This window comes from Dermacentor albipictus, unplaced genomic scaffold (genome assembly GCF_038994185.2).
Source record: "Dermacentor albipictus isolate Rhodes 1998 colony unplaced genomic scaffold, USDA_Dalb.pri_finalv2 scaffold_13, whole genome shotgun sequence".
Lineage (NCBI taxonomy): Eukaryota > Metazoa > Arthropoda > Arachnida > Ixodida > Ixodidae > Dermacentor > Dermacentor albipictus.
The window spans coordinates 12248431-12276142 of NW_027225567.1; the positions used below are offsets into that span (position 1 = coordinate 12248431).

General features: G+C 48.2%; 1 protein-coding gene across 1 annotated transcript in view; it reads right to left on the bottom strand.

The window, feature by feature from the left end:
- The window catches only part of LOC135915692 (bone morphogenetic protein 4-like), a 447782-nt gene extending 425304 nt beyond the window's left edge, over positions 1–22478 (bottom strand). The window contains exon 1 of the mRNA XM_065448822.2: positions 20993–22478. Coding sequence (XP_065304894.1) covers positions 20993–21362 — 370 coding nt within the window. The 5' untranslated portion in view covers positions 21363–22478. The remainder of the gene's footprint in view (positions 1–20992) is intronic.
- Between the last annotated feature and the right edge of the window lie 5234 nt (positions 22479–27712).

Genomic DNA, 27712 nt, shown 5'->3' on the forward strand with positions numbered 1-27712 from the left:
GAAGCATATACAGGGCTAAAAAACGGGCACGTCCTGTGCTATATCCGGGGCTTAGCGGAGAGACGAGAACTAGGAGTCGGATTCCTCATTAATAAGGATATAGCTGGTAACATACAGGAATTCTATAGCATTAACGAGAGGGTGGCAGGTATTGTTGCGAAACTTAATAAAAGGTACAAATTGAAGGTCGTACAAGTCTACACGCCTACATCCAGTCATGATGACCAGCAAGTCGAAAGCTTCTATGAAGACGTGGAATCGGCGATGGGTGAAGTCAAAACAAAATACACTATACTGATGGGCGACTTCAATGCCAGGGAAGGCAAGAAGCAGGCTGGAGACAAGTCAGTGGGGGAATATGGCATTGGTAATAGGAATAGCAGGGGAGAGTTATTAGTAGAGTATCCAGAACGGAATAATTTGCGGATAATGAATACCTTCTTCTGCAAGCGGGATAACCGAAAGTGGACGTGGAGGAGCCCGAATGGCGAGACTAGAAATTAAATAGACTTCACACTCTGCGGTAATTCTGGCATCCTACAGGATGTCGACGTGCTCGGCAAGGGGCGCTGCAGTGACCACAGGATTGTAAGAACTCGAATTAGCCTAGACCTGAGAAGGGAACGGAAGAAACTGGTACATAAGAAGCCGATAAATGAGTTAGCGGTAAGAGGGAAACTAGAGGAATTCCGGATCAAGCTACAGAACTGGTATTCGGCTTTAACACAGGAAGAGGACCTTAGTGCTGAAGCAATGCAGGACAATTTTATGGGCATCATTAAGGAGTGTGCAATAGAAGTCGGTGGTAACTTCGTTAGACAGGATACCAGTAAGCTATCGCAGGAGACGAAAGATCTCATTAAGAAACGCCAACGTATGAAAGCATCTAACCCTACAGCTAGAATAGAACTGACAGAGCTTTCCAAGTTAATCGACAAGCGTAAAATAGCTGACATAAGGAAGTATAATATTGATAGAATTGAGCATGCTCTCAGGAAAGGAGGAAGCCTAGAAGTAGTGAAGAAACTAGGAATACGCAAGAATCAGATGTATGCGTTAAGAGACAAAGCCGGCATTATCATTAGTATAATGGATAAGATAGTTCAAGTGGCTGAGGAGTTCTAAAGAGATTTATACGGTACCAGTGGTACCCATGACAATAATGTAAGAGGGAATAGTCTAGAAGAATTTGACATCCAACTTGTAACGTGGAAGAAGTAAAGAAAGCCTTGGGAGCTATGCAATGGGGGAAGGCAGCTGGGGAGGACCAGGTAACAGCAGATTTGTTGAAGGATGGCGGGCGGATTGTTCTAGAAAAACTGGCCACCCTGTATACGCAATGCCTCATGACCTCGAGCGTACCGGAATCTTGAAAGAACGCCAACATAATCTTAATCCATAAGAAAGGGGACGCCAAAGACTTGAAAAATTATAGATCCACCAGCTTACTGTCCGTTGCCTACAAAGTACTTACTAAGGTTCTCGCAAATAGAATCAGGAACACCTTAGACTCCTGTCAACCGAAGGACCAGGCAGGATTTCGTAAAGGCTACTCAACAACAGACTGTATTCACACTATCACTCAGGTGATAGAGAAATGTACGAAATATAACCAACCCTATATATAGCTTTCATTGATTACGAGAAAACGTTTCCAGGGGACGAGCAGCTACGCTTTACCAAGAACAGTAATAATGCCGGTGCTACAAGCATTCTGGCGAAGTTAAATGCGCAGGGATAGCTCTTATTTATGTTATTTTTCTTTTGTTGACGTCATCCCCGCGTCACCGCGGGAAGCTTGAAACGTTTAAGGTCAGTACGCCACATGGTGGCACTCACGCAAACTAAAGCCACGTGTCCAGAAAAGCTGCATGCGCATTGCCATGTGTGCCGTAGTGTCTATGCAACCACTGATATTTTATATCGTGTCCATCGTCAACTACTTGATGGTGGACTTGTCTGATATCTGCGGCGAGCTGCTCATGTGATCCACGGCGCAGTTCTGAGAGTACACTCTGCAGGGCTGCCTTGGAATCACAGAAGATTGGCCGTACATGGGGGGGGGGGGGGGGGGGAGGTTTCCTCCTGAATGAAATGAAGATCCGCACGCAGGGCTACTAGTTCAGCAGCTGTTGTTGATGATACATGTGACGTTTTTAGCTGTATTTCGACGGATCTTATTGGTGTCACCCCAGCGGCAGCTAAACTTGCTGGTGTGGCTGAGCCATGGATGTAAACGCAAACGCGGCCACTGTGCACCTCGTGTAAAAGTCCTAATGTGGCCTGCTTCAGGGCAAACGACAGCATGTTAGCTTTCTTCGCAATTCCTGGAACGGTGAGGCGTATTTCAGATTTATGCAGGCACCATAAAGCTGAGGATGGTCTTGCTGCAGGCACGTAGTTCTATTGCAACGAGGCACGATTGGGAGCAATTATATGGCTTAAAGTTGTGTGTGGCCTTTCTGCGGGTAAAGCGACAAGATGGTGAGAAGGTAATTGGGCAACGTACCGAATATGCGCCCTGAGAGTGTCGGTGGCTATGTACGTTGATATTGGGTGATCTTGCCCTATCACAATCGTTGCCACTGTAGACGCACAATTCTGAAGGCCGAGACAAGTCCTAAGGGCTTAAGCTTGTATATTCCCTGGAGTACATGCGGGTTTGCTTTGCACGTGTTTCCTAGCACAGGGAGGCTGTATCTTGCGAAACCGAGGAACAAGCCATCCTGAAGCTACAGCACTGACCGCACCGATATCCCCCATGACTTCCTGCCGATGAATTTGAGAAGGTTGTGTTATTGTGGTTAAGCTCTGCTTTAGATACGAAACGTCCAGGCTCCATGAGAGGTCGCGGTCGATAATTACTACTAAAAAGCGGAGTTTCCATACCTTTGTAATTGCTTGCCCATTGACGCTTACAGAGAACGGCCTCATTGCCCTCCGAGTAAACGTAACAAGGCAGCATTTGTCTGAAGATAGCTCGAAATTATGTTTTCGCAAGTACGTTAGCGTACCTGCCTTTTGTAGCCTTGCTCGTACCTGCAGTCGTGTTACAGTAGACGCCCATATGAAGATGTCATCAGCATAGATTGATACGGAACTCTGTTGGACAAGCACCGGACAAGTCCAACGAGCACTAGGTTGAATAGCTTCGGGCTCAACACTCCACCTTGCGGTACTCCACGGAATGTTTGGCGTTGAGTCGTGCCATCAACCTCGGTCACCACGAAGAAATTTCTGTCGGTCAAATAACTGCATAGCCACCGAAAAGTGCCGCCACCGAGCTTCAATCAGAGCCTCTACAATAGCATTATGTGCTACATTATCGTAGGCTCCTTTTATGTCAAGGAACAATGCCGGAGTGAGTCGTTTCAGATGTTTTTGATGTTGAATAAACGTGACCAAATCGATGACATTATGTGTGGATGAGCGCCCACGCTGGAAGCTATGGCCATGTATCGTCTGGGTGCACGTTGTAATTTTCCAGGTACCATTTAGGACATTGGCTTCGCCTAGAAGTGCGTGTAATCTCGAGTACACTTGGAATGCGGTTTCACATGACCGTCGTTACGATGCCGGCCCGCACGCAGCACAACATCTGGGCACACTTGTACGCGTTGACGTGTCGTGGCCAGGCGCTTCGTCGATAATTTCATGCCAAAGGTCATCGACATAGCAATCCAGTGCCACTCACGAGCGCGACCAAGAAGTGCGCGCGAAGGAAACGGAAGGAGAAATAAAAATAAATGGAATATCGATTGCCGCTTTCGTACAGCACACGGTAACTGCTTATAAATGAAAGAAAAAGTTGTCTGTCAGCTGAAGGCAGCACTATATATATATACATACATATATATATATATATATATATATATATATATATATATATATATATATATATATATATATATATATATATATATATATATATATATATATATATATATATATAGTACTGTTACCGTGCACGGTACTTTTCAATGTTCCGCGGAAAAGCAGCGTAGGATATGCAGACAGATACTGCGATTTAACTTTAGCCGCGAGTGTTTGTCGATGTCGCACGACAAGATTGCGGTATGCATTGTGTGTCATTGATTTCATACGTCATTGTCTTCATATACATGGAGAAAATGGCATATTACAGGGAAGCTAGGGGAGAGAACCTCTCCATTTTTCATTAAATCCCCACCCCTCTTTTACAACCCTCCCTCTCTCTTAGAAACACTGAAATTGCATTAATTCGTTCCTTCCATTAATGTTTGTCTTCCGGTTAACCACCTTGCCGCATTTCATTTCTCTCTGTCTTTCTCTCTCTGATCAATTATTTTTTCGTAGCTTGGAGCTAACATCACGCAATTCTAACCTTCTTTTTTTTTTTCATGCACGTACCTTCCTCCACCTTGCGGATTTCCTTTGAATTCATTTCAGTATTCAGTATTCAAGCGCTTCGAGTTGTGAACTAGTTGCCATTCTGTGCGAACACTGCGACAGGAACGCTGTGGCCGAGGGGTTTCTTTAATAAAGCGAAAAGTTAGTTGCGGAACCATCTCTAGTTTTCTTAGGGAGGTGATCTGGCCTCGCCACACTATGGGCTCTCAGGTGGCGTCAGCACTTACATCGCCATAACCGAAGCAGCACGAGACGGGATGTGTGAACGAAGGGGACAAGACAAGAAGCAACGCCGTCGTCGTCATTCCGTTGCCGTCGCTTCGTCGTCGTTATTCATAAGTTGTCGCGCCGTGGTCATATCGATTGTCACCATCATCGTCTTGGCGTTCTCGCCACGCGGGCTCGCATTTATACACGAAGTAAATTACTACACAAGCGGACATATCAGCAGGTTTGCACTATTCCGCCTTCGCTAGGCTTGGGCATTCATCCCCTGATGGTTGCTGCCAAAACGTTTTCCCCTGTTTCTTCCACGAGCGTGAGAGCACTTCCGTTCATACATCATATTCTACCTTGATGCTGTCTGCTAAACTCAGTCGGTTGAAACTATAGGGGGGAGCGTGAGAGAGCGTAAGAACGCACGTATGTGGAAAACGCGCGCGTACTCGCAGCGCAAGGTCTCCCCAAGTTCAGCCCCGACGCACATTGTATTCCTTATTACACTGAAGCACAGCCCAAGATGGCGGCAACCAAACGCTCCCGTAAAATAGTCTGTACGGAGAAATGTCAACGTCTTCTTATAGGCCGAAGTAAGCATGCCGAGAGTGACGTATAAGGAGCTGCGAGAGATACTACACTATGTAGAAATTTGGAAAGATCAACCCGCCATGCAAAGCTATTGTCGAGTAATGTGGTTGGTTGAAGAACGCTGAGATAGCCTTGCCGCGTAAACACCTCAAAGAACTACGAAGGCCAGGAGGCGATATAGTCAAGGTCAGTGTTGAAGGAATACGAGATCGGCCTATAAACAAAGAAGGTTGCTAGGCACAATCGGCGGACAATTTCGAAGCAAAACGAAATAGAAAATGATATAGGGCGAAGGTGGAAAAGCATAGCCGAAACAGCACCGGCGTTAAAGAACTCCACGGGGCCAAAATTATTCCCGACCCTTTCGCTACATGGTTAACAGCGTTCCGCTTTAGCCAAACATCATCTCTGCTCTCCTCAGCATTTCAAATCGATGAAACTCTTCTAACGCACGTATCCATCAGCACTCTCAAAAAAGCACAATTAACCCAATGGAAGTCATGATAGGGATATAGCCAAGCATGAGGTAACGGTTCCGCTTCCCTACCGCGAAGACCCCGTTTCGATGAGGGCGGCTTGCGACAACGCGCGCGTTATGCTATTTCCGTTCACACTCTTTAAAGAACATCAAGCCGTCGGTATTAAACCCGAGTTCTCCACTACTCCGTTCTTCGTAACGCAGGCGTATCGGCTGTGGAAAAGAAAAAAAAAAAAAGAACACGCAACGAACTATCTAAATCTAGACAGTTCACGATATGCAGAGTTACAGGCTCGGCATTCACTAATACAAATTTATTTAACACGGAGTTTGTGCGACAATAACGAAGTAACCCTCGCGAGAAATGATCATTGAATTTTTTGGCCCGTTAATCGTTCTGGCCTCCGTTCTTCGGTTTCACCGAAAGGCTTCGATCACGTCTATCGAGAAGCACCTCGTCCACTTCTCGCAAGCCGCTACTCATCCCTCCCCCGACCTCTGCGTTAGCATGCTACAGATCCCTGACTGACATTTGAATGCGAAAACGGCGGGGGCACGTTTCGCGGACCACCTGCGTTTTCCGGCCGGCAATTAGTCGCGGCGCTCAAAGTTATAGGCTCGCACGAGCGGAGACCGAGAGCTCAGCTCGTGCGCGTGCCGTCTCTCTGTCCGCAGTGCTTCATAGCTCAGCGCCGCTGCACGGCAGTACGGCGGAAGGGGGGGGGGGGGGCGGAGGCGCACGCCGCGAGCATGCAGGGGAACACACCTGCTGACCAAATGAGCAGGCCTATTGTTTCATTTGCATCGCAGACGGGACACAGAGACGCCGGTTCTCTTTGTTGAAATAAAACCGATATACCCAAAACAATTCACAACACATACACACTGCCGGGCTAGTAATGCTCGTGACATTATGCGCCCCCAAGAGATGCTTCCGCGTACCGTCTAGTTACCGATGCACCGAAAGGCTTCCCTGACGACCTTAAATGAACGGACATGGCGTAAATTTCCGAATGTACGAGCTAAAACATCTCTAAATCGTTCCGCAGTACGCGAGAGCAATACTTTCAAGCAGCGCCGCTCCGAATCGCACAAGCCAGAGAGGAGGAAGGGCTCGCCGCGCGCCCTTTCGTCCTCGCCCGATGTCTTAAGATGTCTATGTGTGCGTCCTGGCGCCGGCGGGGTGCGTGACGTATTATCTACAACAGAAAGGCCAGAGGGAGGAGAGGAAACCTAAAATTAAGAAGAGCTATATAGCGCGACATTCGTGCTTGGGGGACACACGGTGCCCACCCTTCCCGAGCTCGACTCGTGCCTTCCCCAGCCTGTGCACAAGCGTGAGAGATGTAGAGAGACGGCGAGTAACGCGCACGGACAATGCGTGCGGTCCGCGTGTGTACGACCAGATCATTCGAGACGCGCCCACGCCAGCCTTATGTACTTTCTTTTGTTCGCCGTGCTTAAGCTTTTACTAACAGGCGAACCGATTCCTTAATACTGGGAAGAACATATCTCTTCAATCAGCTCAGTGCAACAAGAAACGATGTTTAAATGCATTCGCTATAAAAAAAAAAGAGAAAAGAAAGGCGGGCCATCCCGAAAAATCAGACTTCAGCTTCAGCGATTCCTCTGGTGCCGAATGCATTTACAGTGAAAAAACCATGATTCCCACAACTGACACGGCCATGTTCTGCCGAACGGAGACAGCCCGCCGAGTCTCAAAATCTGAACTCAGCTATATCGCGCCCCGTACAGACTTGTCGATTTTCAAAAGCATTCCCACTGTCTTTCTAAAGCATCCAAAAACTTTCTTCAGAAAAAAAAGAGAAAAAAAAAAAGGTGTTTAACGTCAACCTAAACTTCTCCAAGGAGCAACGCGATGGTACGTTCCATCTCAATCCCCGTGCGACGTGACTTTGCATTAGTTAAGGCGGTTCCAATTAACTCCGCGGCGCTAAACTATAATCCCAAGCAATCGCTAATGGTTGCGACACGCACGTTCGCTCACCGTCTATGGCTCGCAATAGTGCAGCATCACAGATAAAGACACTTCCAATTTGGCAACCTTATATAACGCGTGCTCCACATCGACGCTATCAGAGTCCAGTTATCCGGCACGCCATTATAAAAGCTGCGCGTGGAAGCGCGCGCCGTGAGAGTGAACCCGTCATTAGCAGCGAAAAGCGCGCGTAACTCATCCTGCAACACCAGTCGTATGGAGAAATGCTGTAAGCAGAGAAATCCGTTGCCAGCTGGCGCGCGAACACCCTCGCCTTTCGTCGAAAGGCGACCAGCGAACGCGCTTCCTCTCGGGAAGCTGCGCAAACGCAATTCTCCGTGTATCCTGGATCGAAGTGGCTCGCTCGCATACACGCTTCTATATACACAGCGGTATTACGAGACCCACCGAAACAGGCGACGTATATAACAGTGCAACGCCAACTTCCCTCCAGCAAATCAACACCTAATGACGTGACGAAGTACCTTTATGAGAATGAGAACAATTCTGTCAGAGGCTATTTTAAACGTCGTGTATTTTTCTAGCACACGCTGGTAAGACGGGCAGTTACAAAAAGGTGTCCCCACTAACTTCAGCCAGAGTTTAAACATATGCGAATGCCACGTAGCTGGACAGAACCAAGGGAATCTTGTTTGCCGTCGCTTGGACATACTCAAATTATAGTTTTTTTTGCATTTCGTCTATATAACTCGATAATTAGTCTTGATTAATCAACGTCTCAATTATTGTAATTAGATGAAAAATCTTAATCAGAAAATTGTAGAGCGACATGAAAAACTCCCGATACAGTCTTCTGTTGCTCAATACGTGCTACATGAAAGTGTTTTTCCGAGCGTGAAAGAAGTCCGCGAATACACGCAAAAATGCCGCGCGAAGCGACACTCGAGGCACTCTGCGTGTGTTCACACTTTTCAAATACGATGTTCTGGAGGCCCCGTCTGACCGTAGCAGGCGCGCCACATAGTGCATGGTATGCCAGCGTATAACGCGCTCCCAGAAGTCCAGATCAGTAACATTGTATACAGCGGGGATGAAAACGAGGGTGCGTATATATTCGCAAAAATCTTTTAAGCTAGAATTGTTGGCAAGGACAAACAAATTCCAACCAATCTTGATGCTGGACGTATACTGTTAGCGATGACGCCCACCTAATGACAAAGAGCACTGGAACTGAAATGAAGCAGCTTTTATCTAAGCGCTGTTGGCCATTGGCCGCCCGCCGTCGCTGATATGTCCAGCATCGTGATTATTAGCTGATTTTTTTTTCCTACGGCCAATAGTAGCGTAAGAGCTTTTTGTAAATACGAACCCTCACTTTTCGATCAATCCCCGCTGCGCTCGTTTGATATATCGGTATACGCGTAATATAGAAAGGGCTCTTTAGAAAGTACGTCCAACGTGAATTGCCAAAGCTCCTGAAAAGGATATTACTGCAAGGGCAAGAAAACGCTAAATAACTAAACTCCGTGAAAGGAGTGTGCGAGACGTGTGCGCATCAGCGTACCCCTATTCCTCTAGCGCTTGTGTACACTGGTTATCATAAACAAAAAAAAATGATGCGGCGTGCTCCCTTATACGAACATAGCGCTAGTACAGCAGCAGTTCATTTCCGAATATTTCTTTCACGACCACACGGTTTGCGAACGACGCTCCTTTCTTTGCAGCGCTTTCGATTTGGCGCTGGAGGTGACCACGCTCGCATTGGGTGAACGCATTGGCGGCAAAGCAGCAGCATGACACGTGCCCAATACCTTCGCGCTTCGGCTTCAATCCGCAACCCCCTTTAAGCATACCGGATACAACTCGAGCCATGAGGACTTTTGCGGGACCGCGTAGTCGCATTGGGCATGGTATTAACCACAAGCGCGCAGGTACCACCAGCAGGCACATGCTATACAAAGCGCTCTTGCGATAAGTTGTAGGCACCAATGCGTTACAGTATAAGCATTCGCTTGAGCCACTGTGTCTTTCAGATCCAGATTCCCAAACATGTTCTCGTTGCTCGTGGTACGAAAATGCGGCCGTAGTATAGCGTGAGTTAGCTCACTAAATTGCGCGTCTGACGAAACTTATAGGGGTCCAGGTCCGCCCATTAAGTACGCCTGGATTCAAAGCAAATGACCGACGTACTGCATGCGGAAATGTGAGCGGACGCGACTGGGACGACGTCGTTTTATTGTTTGCGTGTTCCTCAGCCATCAGTGAAACCTTGCTCCTTTCGTTCTCATGCGTAATAAAACAGACAGAAGCGCGTCGATATATATATATATATATATATATATATATATATATATATATATATATATATATATATATATATATATATATGCTGCCACAGTGAGGCAGGCGTGTGCAGCGACAACCGCCACACAGCCCATTCACGAGAAATCCCCCTGGACGGACTGAATGCCCAAAGCCGCGCGCGTCGAACGGCCGCGCTAGCGCGCTTGCAACTGAAAACCACGGCCATTATATCAGGCGGTACCCCAATTCTGAGGGGGGGGGGGGGGGGGGCGTCAGAGACAAACGTGGTGGTCCAAAGTACGCGTGCGCGACCCTCCGAGAGTCCAAAGGGGCCATACTGCGGCCCATTCCGGTGCGCCATTTCCATGCACGGTCTCGGGGATCTTCACCGACGCTCGCGTGCGTCATGTGAGCTAAGGAGCGCGGGCCAGAACGGCCGCTGCGCCCACCTCAGAGGGCGCGGTCCACCACATAAAGACGACAACGACCCCGAGTCTTAAGCATGCATGGCAGCACACATATAACGCTAGACTCGAATGAGGCGCGAGCGAAATGGAAACGGCGACGCCAGGAAAGCCACAGCGTTTTCTCTCCTTAAAAGAAGACGGGGCTCCATTTTACTAACTACTACCCTCGGAGCGCGCATTCGCAATAGTCACCACAGCAACACACACACACACACACACACACACACACACACACACACACACACACACACACACACACACACACACACACACACACACACACACACGCACACGCACACGCACACGCACACGCACACACACATATAGTGACTGAATTTTGCAATGCGCCAAGCCGATTTAGAAAGTTGAGAAGCACAACTTCGTGCTTACCTTCGGTTTATTATTTGCCCAACAGTTTCGGTTCGTCGACCGAAACTGTTGACAGCAACGTTGACAGCAAACCGTTCCAAATTTGATGTAGAACTGGAGAGACTAACCGCACTTCGACGACGAGCTGAATGGAGATATAGGCGCACGTAGGCAGTTTGTCACCTCAGAATGGCACGGCAAACACGGAAGAAAATCCAGCGCCGTTTGGACAAATGGGTGAAACAATGCTGTAAGTCCTTTTCTGAATCAACCCACGCAAACCACTTTCATACATTTGGAGGACTGTTCGTGGCCTGCGCTCGTCTCCGCAACAGCGACATCATTTCATGGCCTTAGTCCTACATCCCTGCCAGACGCAACTTGCGGTGGCGAATGATTCTTGTGCGCGAATCGCTGGCGTTTGCGTCGCCCCCAACTCCGAAGACGCGAGTGTCGTCCCTGTGTCTCGTGTCCCCGAAATGGAAATTCCATTTACTATGGAAGAACTGGACGCCTCTGTGACTGCTTCTCGACGCTCCTCTTCACCAGGGCCCCACGGCAGCACTTATGCAGCTCTTGCCCATCTTGGACAAGAAGCCAGGGAAGAGCTGTTAAATTACTACGCCCGCTCATGGAATGAAGACAGCGTTCCTTAGCAATGGAAGATTAGTAGGCTCGTACCGCTACTCAAACAAGAAAAGTCGCCTATGACCTGACATCATATCACGCTATTGCCCTGGCAAGCTGCATAGGAAAAGTAAGGGAAAAGATGTTTCTTACGCGCCTGGGATGGTATCTTGAACGCCACAATGTGTACCCTGACTCCATGACAATGCAGATAATTGGTAGAGAAAACATTTTGGACACTTTCCTAATTTTAATACCACGTAGTAAATACAACCAGCAAAGGATATGCATTGCAAAATGTTCCCAATCCTTGCCATCTCCTCTGCAAGTAAACAGGGATGACGGTTACAATTTTAAGATTCATGTGAACCTTGTTAAAAAGCTGTTCTGTGTATGTTATATGCTAACCTGAACATGATGTTAACACTGACCAACTTGTTTCTGTGCAGGGTTGGTTCATTCTGCAAACATTCTGGACATCAGCTCTGAATGTAAAGAATACATTATAATCGATGCTTGCTAGAGATTATGCGACAGCTGCCATACCGTAATCAACTAAGTCATTATTCATTTATTATTTTCATTAATTTCTCTACTACATCTCTCACAACTCTGTGTGAATATTTTTGTGTGAACAAACTTCTTTCAGTGCAAACTTGCATTTGTTTTCCATGTACATGCACCTTCTAGGTTTCATACTGCCTTTTACCAACATGTTCACGCATACTGACACATTTTTACACTATGCTACTAGGTCGTATGTGGGACAAATGTTACTAGGGGGATAGTAAGAGGTCAGTAGCAAGTACATAGCACATGGAAGTAAAATATTGCCAGAGTGTTACTAAAGAGCCAAAAGACTTGTGTTGGTTGGCGGTTAGTAGAATGTTTACAGACCATCTATGAACTGGCTTCAATTGAAGTACGGTAGCCAATTCTTGATAGGATCCAATTCTTGATAGGATGTTACTAGGGTGTATAAAGACAAATGTTAATAGGTGACTGGTAGGAAGTTGGCAGAACATTTACAAACATTGTTCAATTGGAAGAATGTTAATACGGCGTATAAAGAAAGCTTGTTGATAGGGGATCGGTAGGAAGTCAGCAGAAAATATATGAAAATTTTTCTTTTGAAAGAATGTTAATATGGTGTATAAAGAAAGCTTGTTAATAGGGGATTGGGAGGAAGTTAACAGAAGATATATGAAGATTTCTCTTTTGAAAGAATGTTACTAGGGTGTATAAAGACAAATGTTCATAGGAAATTGGTAGGAACTTTAAAGACATCCTATGAACATGTTTCTATTGGAAGTTGGTGGCCAATTGTGTCTAGGATGTTACTAGAGCGTTGTTAGGATGTATAAAGACAGTTGGTAGGGTTTCAATTGACTGTTGGTAGGTTCTAGTAACAAAAGTCTAAAGAGTGTTTAAAAAATGTTGCTAGAAATTTTTATAAGGGCTAGGAGTCGGAGTCCTGATTAATAAGAATATAGCTGGTAACATACAGGAATTCTATGGCATTAACGAGAGGGTGGCAGGTCTTGTGAAACTTAATAAGAGGTACAAAATGAAGGCTGTACAGGTCTACGCCCCTACATCCAGTCATGATGACCAGGAAGTCGAAAGCTTCTATGAAGACGTGGAATCGGCGATGGGTAGAGTGAAAACAAAATATACTATACTGATGGGCGACTTCAATGCCACGGTAGGCAAGAAGCAGGCTGGAAACAAGGCAGTGGGGGAATATGGCATAGGCACTAGGAATAGCAGGGGAGAGTTATTAGTAGTTTGCGGAACAGAATAATATGCGGATAATGAATACCTTCTTCCGCAAGCGGGATAGCTGAAAGTGGACGTGGAGGAGCCCGAACGGCGAGACTAGAAATGAAATAGACCTCATACTCTGCGCTAACCCTGGCATCATACAAGATGTGGACGTGCTCAGCAAGGTGCGCTGCAGTGACCTTAGGAAGGTAAGAACTCGAATTACACTCTAAGAAAAATCCCGGGGAAAACGGGAGTAACTGCGCCGTTAGTCCTAAAAAGGGCGCTTTCGTCCCCTCAAAGGACTAACTGCATGAATGTGCGTGCCGTGTGCAAATTTCCGAGAGTAAGTGTTTAGTCCCTGCTCGGAAAGAGAGCAATGGAAGGACGAACGGCAACAGTTACTCCCCAGGCACTTCGCTGTTTTCGTCCGTGTGATGGAGCGATGCGGTGAAAACGGTATCGTCTATAAATCGTGAATGGTTCGAAGTTAGTGCATTGTCTATTGAACTACATGCAAAGCAGCACCTTATTTCTTCGAAAATTACGTGAAACTTAAAACTGGAATGTGAAGAGGCATGCCCTTCGTGCGCACCCCATAAGTGAGCGATACACATTAAACGCGCAAGTCATTGATAGACGGCTAGATTTTCTTGGTCAATAGTACCTAAGTTCCTTCCGTTCCAAGGAGGTTGCGAACTGAAGCGATGTGTAGCTCAAACGGCACACGCTAAGTGACAGAGAAATTGCCCTTCTCTGTCGTCCTCGGTGCCCCGTTTGAGCTCGCTACACGTATATATGGCGTAGTGCCTCAGTTTAAATCACCCTAATAATACTCAGGCTGATTTCTTTTCGCAGTCGTTTATGGTTGCAAGTACACTCAACGTTAGACTCTCACTGCATAGCGTGCACAAAATACGGAGTCACTTGTATATTGCCGCACTTGTGTTCCCATGCTTAACCTTGTCTAAATATGCCGTCTTAAAAACCAAGCGGCGTGGTGAAGTGGTTAGAGTACCTGACTTGTGAGCGAGAGGACGTCAGTTCGACTCCTGCTCTCGGGCACGTTTTTTTTCCCAGCTCATTAATTTTTTTATTATGGTTTAAATGCCTAATTTAATTAATTCCGCCTTTGCGGAGCATCGGAACGAATTACCGTTACTCCCTTGAGGACCATCGGGCAGGGGCAACTGTTAGTCCCCGAAGGAGTAAGCGCATGGGGAGTAACAGTTCATCCCATGTCAGTTCGTCCCCAAAAGGACTAATGGTTGTGGCAAATCAGTTAGTCCCCAAAAGGACTAACCTCCCTACCCCTTTTAGTCCTTTTTTTCTTAGAGTGTAGTCTAGACCTGAGGAGGGAACGGAAGAAACTGGTACATAAGAAGCCCATCAGTGAGTTAGAGGTACACTCTAAGAAAAAAAGGACTAAAAAGGGTAGGGAGGTTAGTCCTTTTGGGGACTAACTGATTTGCCACAACCATTAGTCCTTTTGGGGACGAACTGACATGGGATGAACTGTTACTCCCCATGCGCTTACTCCTTCGGGGACTAACAGTTGCCCCTGCCCGATGGTCCTCAAGGGAGTAACGGTAATTCGTTCCGATGCTTCGCAAAGGCGGAATTAATTAAATAAGGCATTTATACCATAATAAAAAAAATTAATGAGCTGGAAAAAAAAACGTGGCCGAGAGCAGGAGTCGAACTCACGTCCTCTCGCTCACAAGTCAGGTACTCTAACCACTTCACCACGCCGCTTGGTTGACAAGACCGGATATTTAGACAAGGTTAAGCATGGGAACACAAGTGTGGCAATGTAAAAGTGACTCCGAATTTTGTGCAAGTTATGCAGTGAGAGTCTAACGTTGAGTGTACTTGCAACCATAAGCGACTGTGAAAAGAAATCAGCCTGAGTATTATTAGGGTGATTTAAACTGAGGCACTACGCCATATAAAAACGTGTAGCGAGCTCAAACGGGGCACCGAAGACGACAGAGAAGGGCAATTTCTCTGTCACTTAGCGTGTGCCGTTTGAGCTGCACATCGCTTCAGTTCGCAACCTCCTTGGAACGGAAGGAACTTAGGTACTATTGACCAAGAAAATCTAGCAGTCTATCAATGACTTGCGCGTTTAATGGGTATCGCTCACTTATGGGGTGCGCACGAAGGGCATGCCTCTTCACATGCCAGTTTTAAGTTTCACGTAATTTTCGAAGAGGTAAGGTGCTGTTTGCATGTATTTCAATAGACAATGCACGAACTTCGAACCATTCACGATTTATAGCCAATGCCGTTTTCGCCGCATCGCTCCATGACACGGACGAAAACAGCGAAGTGCCTAGGGAGTAACTGTTGCCGTTCGTCCTCCCATTGCTCTCTTTCCGAGCAGGGACTAAACACTTACTCTCCGAAATTTGCACACGGCACGCACATTCATGCAGTTAGTCCTTTGAGGGACGAAAGCGCCCTTTTTAGGACTAACGGCGCAGTTACTCCCGTTTTCCCCGGGATTTTTCTTAGAGTGTAAGAAAATAAAACTAAATTGTGGGGTTTTACGTGCCAAAACCACTTTCTGATTATGACGCACTCCGTAGTGGAGGACTCCGGAAATTTCGACTACCTGGGGTTCTTTAACGTGCACCTAAATCTAAGTACACGGGTGTTTTCGCATTTCGCCCCCATCCAAATGCCGCCACCGTGGTCGGGATTTTAAATGCAACAAACCTCGTCGAATTTGGTGCCGTGGTTACCGAGAAAAGGGAATTCTCCTTTTACATGTGTTTAGATAGGAGCACCCGAGCTAAAGCTTTCTCTTAAACCCATAAACATGTCACCCGTTACCTCGTCTGGTCATTCCCTAATTGTACAGCACTTTCCGTGCGAAATTGGCAACTGGAAAGAGGAGTCCCAAGGAGTTGAGATATTAAACGATCTACTAAGGAAGGGAACCAAGGCAACAACCAAACAGGAAGAAAAAGCGAATATTAACAAATTTAACCGTTGTTTATGAAAATCTTTATTGATCAACATCTTCTTATTTAAAAAGGAAGTAGAGAAAACGCCGCCGGAGGTAGAGAACAATTCCGTGTGTTTTGAATGATGCTTCTACAGTTATCAGTCGAGCCGCCTGACGTAGCCACTTCTCTGCTCTGCTTATGTATAGGCGTTTTTCTGTCCTTCCGCGGTGGGCGCAGTACGTCTATAACCGCAGCGTCCTGCGCTCTACACGGTTATACGGGACTGGCGGCCACGCAACGTTAGACAACATCCCGAATAACAATACGAGTAGGTTGCGGCACTTAACTTGGTAGAGCAGTAAACGAGGGATCCAAAGGAAATGTAATTGTTCGACAAATGTATAATCCTCTATAATTCTTCCAGTGCTAACTCAAAAGAAACGCTGCTATAGTCGGATACAACTCAAGTCTACAGTGAAGCCCCGCACACGCCCTCATAACCGCCTGCCACTGTTCCTCCGCGAGGCTGCAAATAGTTTGTACTTCGAATTTTCCTGTTACCCAAATCAGGCGGTAACCACAAAAACAAAATTATTAGCGCGTAAATTTATACGTTTTCCCTCGCCTATTACAGTGGAATGGCGAATGCCTAATTCTTTCATGAATTGAAATAAAATGCTTGCTTCGCTGGAACTATGCAGTATATTGTCAAGTTACACTTTAGTTGGCAGTGAAAGTTCATGAGTAAAACGGGCTCAGCAGTGAAATTAACTGTACCGCAAACTTTTGAAGATTTAATCAATTAATTATGGAGTTTTACGTGCCGAAACCATGAGGCATGCCGTAGGGGGTGTCCCCGGAAATTTGGACCCTCTGGGGTTCTTTAACGTGCACCTAAATCTAAGTACATGGGTGTTTTCGCATTTCGCCCCAGTCGAAAATGCGGCCGCCATGGCCGGGATCGGGATTCCTTCCCGCGACCTCGTGCTTCGCAGCCGAGCATCATAGCCACTAAGCAACCATGGCAGGTAGACTTTTGAAGAGTGAAATGCTCAGACTCCATACACTTTGTTCATGTCTGTTGCACACCTCCTTGCTTCCGCCGATGAAAAGACTCTTCAAGAACAGCAGACGCTCCGGGGGTATCAAGAACGACGCCATTTTGGAAAGACCGCATGGCGACGATTATGTTTGCTTCTGTGATTGGCTGGCGGAGTAACAAAACCCCGCGTGGGCCGTGTGCCTTGGTTGTAAACTGCTGTTCCTTTGAAGTTGTGTGATACCATAGAAATCTTTATTTTACACTTTCTCTTTTTAAATTGTTCTTGGCAGTGTTCTTCCAACGCTTCTTTCCTGTGCGAGTCCATTTGATGTGGTTCCTTGTTTGCCTAGTAAAGGAAAGGTGTATCTCACAGGCGTACCTGTGAGATACACCTTATTTCATTTTACTTTTGCGGCTTTACGCGTCTTTATGACGAATGGCGGGCGTTATTGACATTTGCACTAGTAAAGATACCTCCCCCCCCCATTTGCATAGAAACGTTACCTTAAGCTGCCCCTCCCCCCCCCCCCCCCGGAAAGAAATCCGGGGTACGTGCCTGATACACATGCAATAGGAGCTGCTGTAGCTGACTGCAGGACAACGTGCCGTGCATCGCAAAGCTATTTTTTTTAGAAAAGAGCTCCATTGTTTCAGAAGCAAGCTAGAAAGCACGATGGCGGCGTCCGCAGAGAGAGCCTGTAGCTGTCGCAGTAAATGAGTTTAGAGCCACAGGAATCACTGTTGTCTTGGCTGATGTTTTTTTTTTCCTGGTAGCACATTGCGCAAGTTTCTATTACCTAGAATATGCTTGTCTACAAGCGTGCCATCCTGATGCGCATGATAATGTTTCTTCCAATTAGGTGACACGCGAAAATCAGCTGGTTTAAGCACCGTTTAACCACAGCCATGAAAATCGCTTTCAAGCAACAAAATTGTGGGAGCTGTCGCTAGGATGTTTAGGGTTGCGATGGCGAAAAAAAAAAAAAGAGAGAGCGCCACATTATTTCAGGTATAAATGTGGCCGAAACATACGGTCTGTACTTTACGGGGACGCGAAACGCGTGCTCCAAACTCAGACACCCCCCTGCAACTGGAATAAATCTAGTCAATATTTCATGCAGGAATGAGCTTTATTCTTGAGAGCTGGCTTTCATAAAATTGAGGGAGACTGCGATGGACATGATGCATGATGGACTGATGGACAGCCATATTTTTATAGGAGGAAGTGTGACTCCTGCTCAACATCTTTTTTTTTTTTCCCCATACATGGTTATGCTAAATAAAGCCGTGCTTCGAGAATAACTCGCCAGGAGAAAACTGCGATGTATCATAGCAAAATGACGGCGTGCATTAGATTATGTCAGGTGCAGTGATGTTGATTGTCGTCGACAGTGGTACGATACGGGCGATACCATGGGGCTGACGTTCCGCATGAGTTAGATCCGCCCGAACCAAGTATTCTTCCTTTGTCCCGCTTACCTTCGGCCGAGATGGCCATTGCCATCTGTGAACATTAAAGTCACGCAAGCGACAGCGGCGATTAGACACGTAATGCAAGGCTATAGGAATCGTCAGGGAACCTATGTGTGTATTCTCATAGTTTTGCAGCCAAACCCAAGGCGAACTAAGTATCTAACTTGCAAATAAAACTGCATACCTACATTCCCCTCCGTCTTGCTCTCTCTTTCCCTTGATATATTTTTGTGACCAGCAAACGCGCTTTCAAGCAGCTGCCCGCTACGTTCAGGAATGTGCGCGCTGCCGTCAATAGTGAACGAAAAAACCAAAGTCGGGAGTGTATTTCAGCTGTGTCTGCGTAAGAAAGAAGACAACAGCAGTCGCCAACGCAGTCAACTTGCGAAGGCGTTTACAAACTGCGCTCCGCCGGGTCATTTTTGGTGCGCATTCACAAGGTACCCTTCTCTCCAGAGTTACGGCGCTGCCAGAACTGTGAGCACGCAAAGAAAAAAAGAAGCCCCACAAAGACGCGACAGACAGAGACGGCGCGCAATGAGCGCACTATGTGGCGCCGGTCGGAATCCCGCGCGGGCATAACCGAGTCGCGACAAGAGCGATGCCACAGCTTTGCCTACGCCTCTCGTTTCTCTGTCGTGAGCCGCGTACGCGGTCGGATTCACTCTTGTGCGGCGGCCTCCCTCCTCGGGTCGTTGGCGTCGACGCAGAGAACGTCGCGACCCCTCATCGGCCCGCCCTGCTACAACGCAAACCACACGCGCTGGGCGATACGTTCAGTCGACGTCGAAAGCACACGCCGTGGATGATGAGTGTCCGGCGCAAAAGCCTTCTACAGGACTCTTAAAATTATAGGGTTATACGTGCCAAAACCACTTTCTGATTATGAGGCACGCCGTAGTGGGGGACTCCGGAAATTTCGACCACCTGGGGTTCTTTAATGTGCATGTAAACCTAAATACACGGGTGCTTTCGCATTTCGCCCCTATCGAAATGCGGCTGCCGTGGCCGGGATTCGATCTTGCGACCTCGTGCTCAGCAGCCCAACACCATAGCCACTGAGCAACCACCGCGGGTTTCTACAGGACTCTTGTCACTTGTCGACGGATTGATTAGTTCACTCAGCACGGGCGGCTGCTAGCCAAGATAGACGTTTCTGTGCAAGTGTCAAGACACGTCAGCGCTGGATGCAGGAAAGTCTGCCATTTTATGTTGCCCCTGCGACCGTCATAGTCTTTCACGATGGCCCACAAAGAAGAAGACGGGAAACAGGGGTGGGGGGGAGGGGGGGGGGGAGGCACAACACTGTGTTCTGTTCCTCGTCTTACAATAGCAGACTTTTTGCAGTTCACGGCCCGTCACCTAAACTTCATTCTGTGTTTAAACAGTCGCGGTCACTACACTATACACTAAATATCCAAGAGTACGTCGCATCGTCGTAAGCACGCTCTCTTCAGTAATTAGGCAGAATTTGACCGCATGGATGACATACGGGGAACGTATTAGATGAATATGCGTAACTGTCCCGGTCAAAACATTGAAGCCTACTCTCAGTTGGTCTTTCGAGAAGTGGAGAGGGAATTGCATACGCCGTGGCATAACGTGTGTCCTAAAGTTTAATGTCAAACCAACGTATGAATGTGTTTGCTGATAGTCGACCGAAAGGTTATATCAGTACGCATAGCACTCTCCGCAGAAGAGCATACAGTACGACTCCTAGAAGTAGCAGAGTACTGGAGCAGTTCCGACAGTTACTCGACCCCGAATCCGTGAGAGTGAGAGTGGTGCTGGAGTGTCAAACATTATCATTCCTGCAAATGCTGCAAAGCCTCATGCATCAAGTCGTTCGACTGCAACACTCGCCTGTATATATATATATATTGGATTGTTTGTTCGACTTATGCCCTAATGCTTCGAACCTAGGGCAAACAGTCACCACTGCTCGACCGATAGAATTAGCTCCATTTTGTAAATTCCAGAGGTCGAGCAGGGCCACATCAGTACACTCTCTGTGCCACTCTCAGTGACACACGGGTCTTTCAGGTAAAAGCGTGTGACCAGGCATCCGTAAGCGCGTTCTCCGGGAGGCGTTCTGCGGCCAGACGCATACCGCGCTTTCGTCACGCATGTGTCCGCTCGCAGCGACACGTAACGCACCAGGGACCATGTGACAAAAGCGCGGTTAGAAAAAAACGAAGAAAAAAAAGAAACGAAAACGGCACTCCCATCGCTCGCCACCGGCATCCTGGGCACGCAGCCATGCACCTTGCTCGTGACGCGACGCGCATTCGAGCGAGCCAGCAAAAACAAGCAGCTTCCGAAGGCGTCGCCAATGCGTGGGCACCACGCCGCACCTACCTCGGTCGGGAAAGCTGCGCACCAGGTTGGCGTTGTACTTGTTCGCCGATCGCGTAATCCCTCCGGAGCCCGCGGTGGCGTTGTACAGCTCGAGCATGTAGACGGGCGGCTGCTGGTGTCGCTCGCGGCGCCGAGGTTCGCGCAGCCCGAACACCTGCAGCAACCGGGAGACGGCGGCCCCGTCCTTGAGCCGCTGGTGCTGCTGGCCGTGGTGACGGCGGGGAGACGTCTGCTCCTCGGCGAGCGCGCCGCTGGCAGTCGAAGACAACGAAGCCGAAGATACGTCCTCGATGGCGTTGGACAGCTCGTGTCGCTGCGGCACTGCCATCACGATGAGCGCCTTGAGAGCGAGCAGCCACGGAAGACGCATCGCGTGATGCTGAGTTTCTCGTCGTTCAAAGTTCACTGCACAATGGCCGCGGCGGCGATTAGAAATCGCGCTTCTGCTGCCGGCTCCCTCGAGGTCGTTGGTGTGTCTGTCTGGCTGCCGGCAGGAGAGGGACGAGCGTGCACGCCTTTTATATTGAGTCCGGCCTCAGCTGTCTTTCACACGACGGAAGCGCGTGACAAGAACGCACGTAGTGGAGGAGGCAGACGACGACGCAGACGAAAAACTTGCCGCCACACGCACAATTAAGTTTCGCAATGACTCGGGGGAGGAGCGGGTAAACGAAACGCTTGGTCCAACAAGTCACAACAGCCCGATCGCTCAGTCAGTCACTTCGCATGCCGCATGCACGACGCCAAAACAAGTCGGCATCGCTGCCGCGGGACCACGCGGGAAACAGAAAAAGCCGCACGGCTCACGCGCGCGCGCGCGGTGCAATGTTTTGCGCTTGACGTCACTGACGGGTGACCAACGCCCGCGTCCGACCGAAACTTCCGCAGTAACTTTTCAGCGTAGGACTGTCGTCGTCTCAGAAGTCACGGCAAACTCGTACGAGCCCGGAACGCCGTCGCTGTTCTTGCAGAAAATTGGAAGGACTAGATCTGAGACCGGTCGTGACGACGATGGGCACGCGCGTGCAGTAACTGCTGCTCGGCCGGCGAACTCCGAAACCACCGCACGGCCGACCGCAGTCGACAAAACACTTTCAAATAAGCACTCCGAATGTCCGGCCGGAAAACGGCAATCACCTGCGGAAAAGAAATCGGACGCCGAGACGACCGATCGGCAAGCGTTCGTGTCCAGTCTGGTTTACTCAACTAAAGAGAGAAAATAAATATATAGAGAGAGGTGGAGCAGGAGGGGCGGTGCTCACGGGAGCGCACCCGAGCGCCAACGGCCAACTTCTTGCTTGCCAGAAGCGCGCGTGGTGAAAACTCGCGAAGCGAGCGAGCGGTCGGCGAGTCCCGAAGCGAGCGCGGCGTTCGTGGGACAACCTCACCGGCGGCGATCAGAGGGGCGACTGACTTGAAACGCGCCGGCCGCCGCCACCACCAAGCAGCACAGCATCGACTCGCGCGGGCCGCCCCGCTCCGCGAGCCCCTCTCGTCAAGCGGCGGAAGCAGCCGGCCGCTCTGTCTCTCGCTCTCCTGCTTGCCACCCCGGCCCTCCCGCCCTCCTTCACTTCGCTGCTCCTTGGGGCAAGCGACGCGCGTAGTGAAGCCAAGTCTGAGCAAACAAGAAGGGGCGGCTGTGTTGCTTCGTTCGCAAAACGAGTCGCGCGCTCCTCTTTCACCCCGGTCTATCGTTTCTCGTCGACCGAGAGGACTTCGAAGGCAAGCGGGAGAACGCACTAACACAAGCACGCACGCACACTCACACACACAAATACGTGTATTCTTCTCGCCGTCGACGTAAACGCCCCACCACCAGGGCAGTTGTTCGCGGCCTTTGCTTTGGCTTCCTCCTTCGCTGGTCCCGCGAGCGCTTTAGGTCTGTCAGCTCGCCGTCGCAGCGTGTCCGAGCGCGCGGTGGCTTGCTTGAACGGGAGCCGCAGGCTCGTCGCACGACGGTTCCCTCAGTGGGCCGCATAGCTGTTGTCCCAACGCTCACTGTTCTCGCCGTCCCCTCCATCTCTTGTTGCCCCGACAGTTAACCGTCAACATCCCACCAAGGATTTCCTTCCACTCGAAATTTGTGAGGGGACCATCCACCCCTGACTCACTTCAACGTTCTCACAACTTGCCGCCACCGCTGCCTCCCTGTTGTCCATAACCCTCTACCCACTACACGTACCTCACCCCCCCCCCCCCACCCCCCCACCTCCACTCGATCGCCGTTCTTCGCAGAGACATCTTCACCTCCGTGGCTTTCGTGCCTTCGCCATTGTGAATCCCAGCGTCCGAAGACCGTGCCTCTCTCTCTCTTCCTTTAAGTTCCCCGGCTTCTCATAGTTTGTTTAACCGCTTGTTTCTGCTTAGATCGGTTCCGGTCTCGTTCTCTACAGCACAGTACGAGTTTACAGGGCCCGCTCGGAGACGCTTCGTGCAGTGACACCGCGTTTCTGCCGCATTGTAAACTGGTTCGGCAAAGCAGGTTGTATGTTTGCTTTAACAGAGCGCGATGCTCGCTCGACCCGCCTGTTTCATTCCACATTGGTTCCCCTTGCCACTCCTTCCTTTCTCTGTTTGTCTTTTTTCAAAAAAAAAGAAAGGCATGAAAACCATGAGAATACTGGCACAGCTATCCGTGTACGCCTTTGAATTCCTGACCGAACCACCTCACGTTAATTTTTGCCAGGTACATATATGCCTGCGAGTGCGCAGTAGTCTGAAGTCGCAGCAGGGGAAAAATTAAGTAATAATAATAAAGCAAATAATAAAACATTGGTGGAGACCGTGTTACTGACGTGGGTGGGCTGCCTGCAACAAATAGGGCGATGTTATCTTCCAGACAGTGATAAGGTTGTGCTCGATTTCGACCGATATATTTGTCGCGGTGGCCCCCCAAAGAGTGCACAGTCGTGACATCGAAGGCCGTATTGTAAAATAAGTGTCGCGCTGGGTGTTCTCAGTTTAAGGTGCCACTAAGTATACGGAAGCACATTTTGTTGGCTCTATCGTTAAAGGCAAACCACACGCACCTTCTCAGCACCGCCAAATCTTCGATGTTTGGGTTTTATAAGGCCGCCAGCGTGTTTTTTTTTTTTTCGCAGTTCCGCGCACTTAATTTGAGAACCGCGTTTGCTTCGCCGTCCGGCTGACCGGTAAGGCATCTGCGCGTAATTGGGCAGCGATTTTGGAGGTGTTTCGTCGACGGTCTTTCTGCGCGAATGATGAGCTGCACGGTTAAGCGAAAGTAATACAAAATAGATCGGCGCTGTCGAACTGGGAGTTCATTGTCTGCTCTGGGGGACGCACCCGGAAACAAACGGATGACAGAGTACTTGCCGAAGGTTCTCCTCGACAAAAAAGGCCAAAGTTGGAAGCACGCGCCAAGGCTGCAAAAGCAATCTCTTAAAAGGATCATAAATGGAAGAGAAAGCTAAACAAAATGTTATCTTACAAAGCGCATAAAGTAATGATGGAAGTAAGAAAAGAGAAAAAAAGAAGTGAGCGCTTGGATTGTACTGTGCATAGCGCCAAAGTGGCAATTCGCGCTCAGAAAGCAAGTCTGCCAAAAGCAGCGTTCGCGTTCGAATAATGGCAACGGCTGTTGCTGCAGTGTGCGTTTTGTACAATGCTTCTGGCAATGCTTTTGAGAATGGAGTGCGTGGCACTTCGTTGGGAGCCTATTCAAGTTTGCTCTGAAATAAGCAAAGGTGCGTAACGTTTGTGATGCGGCACCATGGTTTTAGCGATATTTTCGAGAATGTGATTTATTCCACTGAAATCGAAAATGTTAGCAACTTCTCTGTCACTACTTTCTCCAGAAACAATATTTTTTTATGTGGTCAGAAGATCATAACCTGATGCGATGTAGAAAGCGCTCTGGCTCTATGAAGCACATTTCGCAAACGCGCTTAAAGGGTCAATATAAAAGCAAAGACAAATACAGAAACAAAACGGCACGTTCTGCAGTTTCTGCAATTAAACGCAAGCCAATAAATCAAGTCCGTCGAATAACACAAAATAAATGAAAGAACAAACAAGCCAGACCACACGAAGTATTATTAAATAGATACACCACTTTCATTAAGGAAGATTATGAGAGCTTTTAGTACAGATTGCTATACGAACACATTACTGAATGGTCCAAGCAACTTTTCTATAACTGAAAGGAAGGTCACCAAAATGATCGATTGCTGACCTCAAAAGACACCTACGCTGCTCAAGCTTCGGACAGATTATGACAATGTGCTTTACGCTCTCCCATGAGTGACCACACGTGCAACGAGGCTTAGCTGAGGGACATATACGACGGAATAAGCTACTGGTATACGGTACTTCCAACCTGATACGATGAATGAGAGAGTCTGCGTCGCGGCCAGTACCAGCAGAGATCAGGGCCATTATTCACAAAAAAACATCCCGCGCTACAATTGTTCGTAAACGCAAATAATTTTCATAAACGCGATGCTCTCCGCACGCGTGATGCGAAGACGTCGGATCGTTTTCCACCTGCAGCAAGTTGTTTTTTCATCCACTTTCATTGCCATTTTTTATAATGTATTTTATTCATTTAATAAGTACAAGTTATTTCCCATATGCTGTCCTTGATGTCTCTGTTTATCGGCTTCTTTTGATTTTGAGCGAGAGTAATGTATTGTTAGGCTCAAATGGATTTTTTGATCACTGAAGTTGTACTTGCGTGTCTTTGTTGATAACGATATACTGATTATGCCTACACAACTGCTAATTAGTTTGATAGTCTAGCTGCGTGCTTTGCTGATGTAGTTCATTCTGCTAAATAGAGTGTTTAGTTTTAGCTATTCCTAATATTTTTCTTTATAATAAATACTCGTGAAAGTTGATGCAGTTTCGCGTTTTCTTTTAACTCGGGCGTCGGAGAAGAGCAGAAGTTATAGCGCCTCCTACAGGAACGAAATATTAAACGAATATAAAAGGTGTCCGAGGAAAATCGCATCTGCAAGCGGGCTGTTTGCGATCTCGCAGATAAGATGCAAGCAGGTTATACGCAACATCCTCCACATCATCACATCGCAGATGTGTTAAGGAAAATTTAACGCTATAGTGAATAAAGGAATTAACGTGGCAAGAACAGGACACACGTGCACTTATCTCAGTGTGTGTCTGGCTCTATGAACGTTAAGTTATGGGCTTTTACGTGCCGAAACCACTTTCTGATTATGAGGCACGCCGTAGTGCAGGACTCCGGAAATTTCGACCACCTGGGGTTCTTTAACGTGCACCTAAAGCTAAGAACACGGGTGTTTCGCCTCCATCGAAAGGTGGCTGCCGTGGCCGGGATTCAATCCCGCGACCTCGTGCTCAGCAGCCCAACACCATAGCCACTGAACAACCACGGCGGGTGGCTCTATGACCTTGTCGTCCTTACTAGGGCGGATCACCTTTTCCATAGAAGGCTGCAGGAACAATATTATTTGTTTACCTCTGTTAAATCATGTTTCGAAAAATTCCACATGTTCAACAGAGCACTGCACCACGTCTTATATGACTCCACCCCCCCCCCTCTTTCTCCCCCATTTTTTTTTTTTTTCAGACCCAGCTTTTGCGGCTCCGCGACCAATATAGGCATTCGCTTCCCAACCTCGATTTGTCTGCGGCACTGCAATCGCAGCACTACCATGCCGGTCAAGGCTTAAAGGAGGGCTTTGGTTGTTTGTTAGAGCTTGCATTCATATTGGCAGCTCGAAATTAAAGAAAACACGCTCGCAAAACTACAAACGAAACAGATGGTTCCAGCGGTCTTCCCCTGCATTTCATTTCATCCTTCTTCACGCTGCGAATATGAATACAACCAATGCCGGTCTTCGTTACAATGTTGCATCCAGTTACGGCCGTAGTTGGGCCAATGATACACACCCCAAAACATTCCGGGAATTTAAATCACTACACAGTCTTCACCGCGTACGTTATGCTGTATGTGGCAAGCCTTCATAGAAAACTGAAAATAAAATTAACCCAGGGCCACAAATTAAAATCGTATAAGTTCAAATTTTACTAACTAGCGACATGATGCTTTCCTCAGAGAAAACAATGCTTCTCCTCGTAGGCGGCGATGCCAGTGAACGGGTGAACATCTTGCTCAGCCTTCCCACCATTTTTCTCGGGCGTCCAGCTGAACGGTGGGTGCGTATTCTAGGTGACCCTTTGAGAGACACCAGTGGACCGAAGGAACGGCTGCGGCGACGTAGGCCCACGTGGTGCAAACACCTTCACTTGACCCAATGCATCTGTAGCCATTTTGGCGGTGCACGTACGCTACTCGTACGCTGTGCCTGGTCACGTTGACCTCCATGGCCCGCTACGAAGCTGCGTGATGCATCTCAACGGTACACACTTGGCGCAACTTGAAGTCCTCCATCTCGAGACCCTACAAGCCATCGCGGTTCTGCCACGGCACACGCAGGGCAGCATGCTCTACAGGTAAGCAGGCCCACCATCTTTCAAGGCAATAATTGTGTCGCGCGACGAGGCCCATTACTTGAGGAGGCGACACACGGAGGCCGGTCGCTTTGCGCCCCCGTACATATCAGCGTCGAGCACGACAGTCCTCCAGGCACAGACTACCTATTAAGCAGCCAATCCCGAGACATGTACAGCGAAGCTGTTTACCTTTACCTTCCAAGGGAATTTTCGTGTCGTTATGGTAAGCAAAAAACTCCCCATACGTGGGCCAATCCCAGAGAC